Genomic DNA, 9,337 nt, shown 5'->3' on the forward strand with positions numbered 1-9,337 from the left:
GATCCTCGACCCTTGGATCTTGCCTTGCCGGCGCTTTGCTCCTTGGACCCTCTGCCTTGCTGACGCCTTGATCCTCGACCCTTGGACTTCGCCCTGCTGACGCCTTGATCCTCGACCCTTGGGCCTTCACCTTGCCGACGCCTTGCTCCTTGACTCCCAGACCTTCACCTCTGCCTTGCTCCTTGACCCTGCAACTGCCTGCTGCTGGACCCTCAGCCCTGCACCTGTTCCTGCTTCTACACCACCATCTTGCCTCTGGTCCTGACGTCCTCAGCCAGGGCTTCAACCGCCCACCGACCGGACCGTGACAAGGAGCACCCATGGAGGCACCCCTTGGATTCTGCCACCTGAAGGGGCTACCTCAGTCTGCCTCATGGGTGGGTCTGATCCTGTTATCTTCCCCACATACCCCAGTAACAAAGCTTTCTGTCCTGCTTATGTGTGAAATCTCTCTAAGGAAGCAAAGATGAAGCCAAATGTCCACTTACTGCAGCAACAAGACACAGGAACTCCGTATTTCAACATGAAAATAATTTATTCCGTTGCACACAGGCAAACATGCTTTGACAGTGCTCAACATTTCTTGGTCAATAAATACATAAATAAAGACATCTCATGTGCAAATGCGAGGCTTCAGAATGGCATCTCTGCGTGAGGAATTCTCAGGTGAGGAAAACTTCAGGCTGTGCTTTGACAAGCCATTTGAATAAATAAGATCCCCCAACTTAAATATGACGATTTTCTAATAATAATAATAATAACAATAATAATAATCTGACACAGAAGATTTCAAGGACAACAAATAATTACTTCAGATATGACCGTGTGAATAAATAGGTTAGAAACTGAAAAAACCCAATATATCTGAAAGGCACTTCAGATATGACAGATATTAACTAAATAACATTTCATTTCATCCCACCCTTCCTCTGGTGCTTGGAGCATCACATGTGGTTTTTCCCCCCTCAACCCTGTGAGGTAGATATGGCTGACAGATACGGACCAGCCCAAGGCCATAGGTTGAGTTTCATGGCTGAGTGGGGATTTGAACCCGCGTCTCCCGGTGCTGTGACCACTAAAGTGACCAACAGTAGGTAGTTGGCTCTTTTGATGCAACTGTGTTGGCTTTGCCTGTGCCCCAAGGGACCAGGATCTGTTGCCAATATGTACTATAATAGTGGCTTGGTGTACACACAGTTTCACCACTATTGCAACTGCACTTAGCAATACATTCCACTTTCCAAATCACCTTGATTTGACCACTTCATCTTCCTGCACAAGGCCTTCCTTTTACACTTATTTTAAATACATCCTTATAAAGGGTTTTCTATCAGTAAAGTTGTAAAACAAATACATAAATAAGACCAAAATATCCCCATTTATAAAAGGCTCTTATATAAAGTAGGCTTGGTAGAAATGGCTCAGCTTCTTTCAGGGAAGCAAGACAGGAGAGATTCTGAAAGTTTTTTTCCTTATAGCTGGGATTCAGCACTGGCTTGAGCCCTGGAATAAAGGAAAAGCAAGGAGAAGTTAGAAACAAGTTGACGGAATGGCCCAGGAGAACCGAAATAAGCTATTTTTTAAAAGCAAAAAACATATGCCCATAAACTGAATCATTAAAGGTCTGATTCAGTTTATGGGCAAAGCTGAGGCATGGAGTCATGCTTATGTTGTCTGATAGGGTTCATCCAAACCTCTGTTTGCCCTCCTGCTTTCCCCTGGGGAAATCTGATCTTTAGTGCTAAATTGGAACAAAAAGCAACTGAGTGTTCCACGGATTGCTGGTTGTTCTGTTTTAGCACCAAAGAGGGGGTTTTCTGGAGGAAAGCAGAGACAAAAATGCTCAGATTCATGCCTAGAGAGCTCGGGACAAGCAGAAAACTGCTCCGACCCGTGTTTCTAGGCAAGGGGAAAGCGGAATTGTGCCTTGAGTCTCCGTTCAGATATGCCCAGTTAAACCTGGTTCTTGCAAAGACTGCACCAACGACATTCATCCTCTGCAGGGGGTTGGACTAGATGACCCTTGGGTCCCTTGCAACTCTAAGATTCTATGACTCCCCTAATATTTCATGGACTTAGCCATGGTCTGTGGCAGGGACGGGGAATCGGCAGCCCTGCAGATATTGTCGAACTACAACTCCCATCATCGTTGCCTGTCCTCGCTGGGGCTTATGGGACTGGGAGTGCGACATCCGGAGGACCACAAGCTTGGTCCAGGGCTAAGGCAACGAAATATCTCCTATGTATAACTCATTTTCTTTTGCCAGCCATTAGAACATTATCGTTATGATCACAAGGTTTATTAACATTTGTCTGGTTGTGGATGCAGCCTGCAAAGAGGGGCGGGTGAAGGATTTGGGGTATATCTGGAAGGAGAAGGGACAATGGCACCTGGAAGTTTTCTTGCACAAACCTAATTGAAAATAAGGTTTGCAACACAGTTTTAGGCATGTTTGAGCCAGAGTCCCACTGAGTCCCACTGTGAGCTTACTCCCAAATATATATGTGCATAGAATTGCAGCGTTAAGCTCTTAAAACCAGAAGAGAATGACGACTTACTTATCAAGGATGGCTTTGATGATCACTTTCACCCATCTGGCTGTGGGGTCCAAGCATACTTCTTTCCCGTTCTTAAGAGTAGCACTGCAATCAAAGGAAAACAGGAGGGTCAGGCATCTTCTTTGCAGAGTGTTATCTATCTGTTTGTTTGTCTGTTTGTTTAGATTTATTATAGGGACCCAGGTGGCGCTGTGGGTTAAACTACAGAGTCTAGGGCTCGCTGATCAGAAGGTCGGCAGTTCAAATCCCTGCAACGGGGTGAGCTCCCGTTGTTCGGTCCCAGCCCCTGCCCACCTAGCAGTTCGAAAGCACATCAAAGTGCAAGTAGATAAATAGGGATCGCTCCGGCGGGAAGGTAAACGGCGTTTCCGTGCGCTGCTCTGGTTCGCCAGAAGCAGCTTTGTCATGCTGGCCACATGACCCGGAAGCTGTCTGCGGACAAACGCCTATAGAGCGAGATGAGCGCCGCAACCCCAGAGTCAGACATGACTGGACCTGATGGTCAGGGGCCCCTTTATCTTTACCTTACCACCCTTTGATACATTCATGATGCAAGAACATTGACCTAACTACTTGGTTAAATGTCTTAAATGGGTGTTTGCGTGTGTGTCCTAATCCCCTAGTAATCAACTTTTCAAAGAATGTCCAGTTACAGTTTTCAGCGGAACAGTTTCTGCATTATCAGCCATTCTTTCCCCTCTATTGCTATTTCTTTTCCACAACTGGGGAAGACACCCACCCGCAAACACCATCTACTGGGGAGTGATGCAACCGGGAGTTTTAAACACATAGGAGTTGTGCAACGGGCCATTTCGCTGCAGAAAGTCTTGGTAGATGGGGCTCTAAATCTAGAAAGAGAGAGACTCAAGTCGAAAAGCGGACTTACATGATTTCGACGTTCTTGCAGTGGGGCCCGCTTTGGGTCAGTTTGACATCCTGAATGTGTCTGGTCGGGATGAACGTGGAATGGGTGCTTATGCATTGGCAGCGCAGCTCGCTCCCGATCCGGGCCAGTGAGACACCTACGAAAGAGCAGAAGGATAGAAACCGGTTAAATGGGACAACTCTCCTTACAAAACAGCTTTACACTGAACATCTGTTCCCCAGCCTCCCCCAAAGCACAACTTTAAAAGTTGCCTTTCTCAAGGCCTCTTCGACGCCATTCAGTTGGTAGTGCCTCTTTGTATTTTTATGAGCTAGAGTCGTAAAGCCATAGAATTGTAGACTTTGAAGGGACCCCCAAAGGTCCTCTAGCCCACCCCCTGCAATGCCGGAATCTCAACATTAGAGTTAGCAGCTGCCCTAAACAGTGGACCGTTGTTCACAACTGCAGGCTTCTGCAGGTTTAATTTTAATTAATACACCAACTGAGATGTCATTGATAAAAAGCATTTCAATTTTGGGAAAGCAATAGATACCTAAAAACCTAATAATTGCCTACCCTCCCTGAATTTATTTAATAAGCTATACTAGAGAAGTGAAGATATGCCCAAAGGAAAGCAAGTGGAGCGACGTAAAACAAGGATGGCAAATATTTCTGCGGATTTGAAGCTCGGTTTATCTTAAGCATTCTTCGATTTATTTATTTTTTAATAATAATTTTTATTGGGTTTACAGATGATCACTTTGCGTAACATCGTATCTTCTTATTTAATCTCCTTGGCTCGCATTCTCCTAAACAAGCTTGAGGAACTGTTTCTGCATTATCAGCCATTCTTTCCCCCTCTTTATCCCTGTAGGACTGTGGTATCTGCGGCTTGCGGTCGTAAGCACAGCCCCGTGGGAATCTTTAAATAAAGTTCAGCAGGAATGCCTTGCTTACCTTCCGTCAGAGAGCTGGAGAGCACGAAAAGAGCCAGAATGGCAACAACAACCCTGGAGTTCATGTCGGGGCGAGGAATGTCTTTCTTGGCTGCTGTACTGAAAGGCAGGGTACTTTGAGAGCTTCAGAAGGTTTGTGTCTGAGCTCTGCAAGATCTACTGCTTTTATACCATCTCACTTGCCCTGAAGTGCCATGTTTCAACTCTGTCAGAGGAAATTCCCGGCACAAGCAATTCACAAATGAGTCATTGGGAAATCGTGTGGTAAAGTCTCTTCCTATTGCGACTGAGTTCCTGCAGGAAGGGGCATTCGATTCAGTTTGATGCCTTCTAACTCATTAGGCATTTCCAAATATTCGTTATCAACTGAATACCATTTCTGCAGTTTCTTTGTTGTGTTTTTTTTATAATGACCTGCACTATATAGGGAGGTTTCAGAAGTGCGGCAAAAGGGGTGCGGAATCCCTTTCCCCTTCCAGCTCTCCACAAAGCTGTATAAGGAAGTTTTTAAGATGTAAGATGTTTTAGGAGCATAGCATCTAGATCAGGCATCCCCAAACTGCGGCCCTCCAGATGTTTTGGCCTACAACTCCCATGATCCCTAGCTAACAGGACCAGTGGTCACGGAAGATGGGAATTGTAGTCCAAAACATCTGGAGGGCCGAAGTTTGGGGATGCCTGATCTAGATCAAGGGAAGTAATAGTACCACTGTAATCTGCTCTGGTCAGACCTCAACTGGAGTACTGTGTCCACTTCTGGGCACCACAGTTCAAGAAGGATACTGACAAGCTGGAATGTGTCCAGAAGAGGGCAACCAAAATGAGCAAAGGCCTGGAAATGATGCCTTATGAGGAACGGCTTAGGGAGCTGGGTATGTTTAGCCTGGAGAAGAGAAGGTTAAGGGGTGATATGATAGCCATGTTCAAATATATAAAAGGATGTCATATATAGGAGGGAGAAAGGTTGTTTTCTGCTGCTCCAGAGAAGCGGACACAGAGCAATGGATTCAAACTACAAGAAAGAAGTTTCCACCTAAACATTAGGAAGGACTTCCTGACAGTAAGAGCTGTTCGACAGTGGAATTTGCTGCCAAGGAGTGTGGTGGAGTCTCCTTCTTTGGAGGTCTTTAAGCAGAGGCTTGACAGCCATCTGTCAGGAATGCTTTGATGGTGTTTCCTGCTTGCCAGGGGGTTGGACTGGATGGCCCTTGTGGTCTCTTCCAACTCTTTGATTATATGATTCTATTTTAATTCGTTGGAAGCCTCTCAGAGTGGCTGGGGCAAACCAGTCAAGATGGGTGGAATATAAATAAACACATAAATACATTATTATTATTATTATTATTATTATTATTATTATTATTATTATTATTACTATCCTCCTCTACTGAACCTATTCTTGCCTGGCACCCGCTCAGTCACACAGAACATATAAATGGCTCCAGTTTCATAGGAACTCACACCATTTGGTTGGCATTTTCACCGTAATGCAGCTAACGGCAAGAGGAATACCTAGCCTTTCTTGAAGACGAAATGCCTGCGGATACATAGCTGGGAAGGGAACGAAAAGGTGCCTCATTTGAGCAACCTACTATATATTTTGCAAAGTGGTGTGGCCGTCCTTCTGTTCCCAATGGGTTCAGCCACCTCTCAAGGTATTGTCACCAAACTCAACGCAAATGTTCCTGAGGTGGGGGAGGCCATCTTCATTCGCATTTGGATTAGCAAGATGGTGGACAGAAACATGACTTGGGCATGACTTTGCCCAATTTTTGGTGCGAGGGGTCTAAACTCAGTATTTTTCGGTTTCTTGGGAGAAAAGCAATGACAAACCTAGACAGCATCTTAAAAAGCAGAGACATCACCTTGCCGACAAAGGTCCGTATAGTTAAAGCTATGGTTTTCCCAGTAGTGATGGATGGAAGTGAGAGCTGGACCATAAAGAAGGCTGATCGCCGAAGAATTGATGCTTTTGAATTATGGTGCTGGAGGAGAGTCCCATGGACTGCAAGAAGATCAAACCTATCCATTCTTAAGGAAATCAGCCATGAGTGCTCACCGGAAGGACAGATCCTGAAGCTGAAGTTCCAATACTTTGGCCACCTCATGAGAAAGGAAGACTCCCTGGAAAAGACCCTGATGTTGGGAAAGATGGAGGGCACAAGGAGAAGGGGACGACAGAGGACGAGATGGTTGGACAGTGTTCTCGAAGCTACGAACATGAGTTTGACCAAACTGCAGGAGGCAGTGGAAGACAGGAGTGCCTGGCGGGCTCTGGTCCATGGGGTCACGAAGAGTCGGACACGACTAAACGACTAAACAACAACAACAACAGATTCCCAAGCAGCACCAGGCACTCCCCCGCAAGTTTAATATAATGTATATCACATGCGTAGGCTGTAATCTGCACCGACATCTTTGATAGTATCTTATATAATTACACAATTATGCATTGTGACAGATTGTGTTTCAGATGGATGTATTTTTAGACTCTCTTTCTCTCTTCTTCCTTTTGCTGGCACTCCCAACCGAGGTAATTTCCCTTAAAGAATAATCGTTTTGACTCCCACGGAAACCAGATTTCATGAGTAGGCTTGATTGCTAGCGTGGAAGTACAGTGTCAATACAAGACATATCCATATGGAGCTGCCCCGTCCTTCTGACTGATTCTGTCTTGACAAAAAACCATCAGATTAAAGAAATGCCTGAAAATAGCACTTGTGCTTTAGGGACCAGCTTTAAATGAGTATGAGTAATGCCACTTGTTCGCATGCATCCTTTCTCACCTGTGCCTTTGTTTCCCCTTGTTTGCCCCCTCCCCCACCCCACCGAGAGTAAAATTAGCCTTGGCAGTGATATCATACCCATCTTGGGTCCTGTTGAAACTACAGTACAGGCAACTCCCAACTGATGCAGGGCTCACGTTCCAGTGAAGTTGTGAATGTTTGATCCAAATGATTTTTTATTATTTTTCCCGATTATTACAAATCAAGCCAAATTGATTAATACAATTTATTAAAATCAGGTTTCCCGCTCCCCTTTGGAACATAGGATCATCATCATTTCCTCGCACAGCCACATCATTTCTTATTTAGGGTCCAGTTGTCATCCTTCACTTGCCATTAAACCATTCTTCCAGCTGACCACTTTTTCCTCCTTACAGACAGCACCTCTGTTACGTCTTATAAATATAAAACCCAGTTCACGTGTGTAATCCTTCATATACATTTTTGTTCCAGACCTGTCGTACTGGGAGAGTTAATGACTATCTTCCATTGTTCGGTTCTTTGCAGTGTTTAACTGGATGGTATAAGGTCACATTCCATTCCTTCCGCTGTTTACAGACTAGAGTAGGAGCCACAGCCATATATAATTCAGAGAGTCGACATCGAAACTCCGCCATTAAAATTCCGCTCTGGAGTTCTTCCCTGGCACACAGTTAAAAACAACATACTGTATTTTTCTCAAATTTAGCCTCTTTGCCAGATCTTTGCCCCCACCACTTCATTCCTCCAACAGCACTGCAGCCCATTCCAGAAACAGTTTTAAATAAAAAACAATAAATAAGTTTTAAATAAAGTCCATTCAGCCTCGAGGGGGGAGGGCATAGGAAAACCTTGTTAAATTCCTTGTTGAGCATAAATCAAAAGCCTCCCCCCTCTTTTACAAAGTAACAAACGGAATAACATAGCAGCGGCTACACACGTCTTTTTTCAAGAAAAAAGGAGGCATACCTGCCAAGTTGCTGTTGGAGAAATAAGGGACCGGGCAGAAGTAGCAGACCGGAAGTCGCACTGCAGCCATTTTGGAACTGGCCAGAGCAGCATCAAAAGTTGCTTCTGAGCATGCTCCGCCCAGTTCCAAAATGGCCGCCACGCCAGAATAAACTGGGGGGAAACAAAAAAAACCGTTTTTTCAGCTAGGAACAGCTGGAAAAACGGGGATTTCCCGGGGAATACGGGAGACTTGGCAGCTATGAAAGGAGGCTATTTGAAAACCATAAGAAAGCACAAAGCATTTTGTCCTTCCCCTTCCTTTCCCGGCTGTTGTAAGAATTCTCAAGCTTCAAAGAAAACATTCAGATACCATCAAAGATCCAAGCCCAATCCTTTCGGCAACTGACTGATTACAGCCCATTAGCATATGTCGGTCCAGGAGCGCCTCTTGATTAATGCCAATTGTCTGAATTATGGAGGAACCAACCACAAATCATGCCAGAGAAAGAGGATCGCCCTTGGCAGGGACACACTCCTGGGTTGCACCTGCTGTGCCGTTCAAGTTGGCAGGCACAGGCTTGTGTGGCACAGAGGGATGTCCCCAGACCTCACTAGCGAACATTGCCAGGACTTTTGCCTCATAAATTCTGCCTTTCCCCTGCCTGAACCTCCTCACTGCCCACGGAGAGCAGCAAGGAGCGACCACCATTGACTCGTGACACAGCTGAAAACCGAAATTGTGAGTATTTGAAACACCACTGAGAAAGATTGCAAGCACCCCTTGCCGCCTCCCCGCCGGTGCCCTGTTCCGCGCCTTTTTGTGACGTTTTTGTAGCGTGTACTTCTGGCTTCGGCATGATGCCTATATATGCAGCTAGAAAGGTGAGGGCAGAAGAGGTGACTCAAAATGCAGTGTGGCTGGGTGGAAAAGGTGGACGGAACGTTACCTCCACCTGCAATTTTCACTCCAAAACCGTTGAGCACCAGGTGTTTTTGTTTGAGTGGTTGTTCCTTCTAGTTTAGAAATCCCATCGGCAAATAATAAGTAAATAAATATTGGGGTGCAGCTATTTATGCATTTGTGACTTAAAATACAGTTAGGTAGTTCCCTCCCCAGCTGCGTTTCAAGCATAGCTGCCAAGTACCCCGTTTTCCCCGGGAAACCCCCGTTTTTACTTACCTTTTCCCGGTGGTCCCCCGTATCACTTCGTCTCCCGTTTTTCTCCATTATTTTCTCCTGC

At 45.4% G+C, this 9,337-nt stretch overlaps 1 protein-coding gene across 1 annotated transcript; it reads right to left on the bottom strand.

The window, feature by feature from the left end:
* Positions 1 to 516: 516 nt before the first annotated feature.
* On the bottom strand, positions 517 to 4,503 carry LOC118094983 (interleukin-8-like). Its single transcript, XM_035135811.3, has 4 exons — positions 4,382 to 4,503; positions 3,446 to 3,581; positions 2,560 to 2,643; positions 517 to 1,503 (listed from the first exon to the last, which is right to left on the bottom strand). The coding sequence occupies exons 1-4, from the start codon at positions 4,443 to 4,445 to the stop codon at positions 1,473 to 1,475; spliced, it is 315 nt and encodes a 104-aa protein (XP_034991702.1). The 5' UTR covers positions 4,446 to 4,503; the 3' UTR covers positions 517 to 1,472.
* Between the last annotated feature and the right edge of the window lie 4,834 nt (positions 4,504 to 9,337).

Source organism: Zootoca vivipara, chromosome 12 (genome assembly GCF_965207765.1).
Source record: "Zootoca vivipara chromosome 12, rZooViv2.hap1.1, whole genome shotgun sequence".
Lineage (NCBI taxonomy): Eukaryota > Metazoa > Chordata > Lepidosauria > Squamata > Lacertidae > Zootoca > Zootoca vivipara.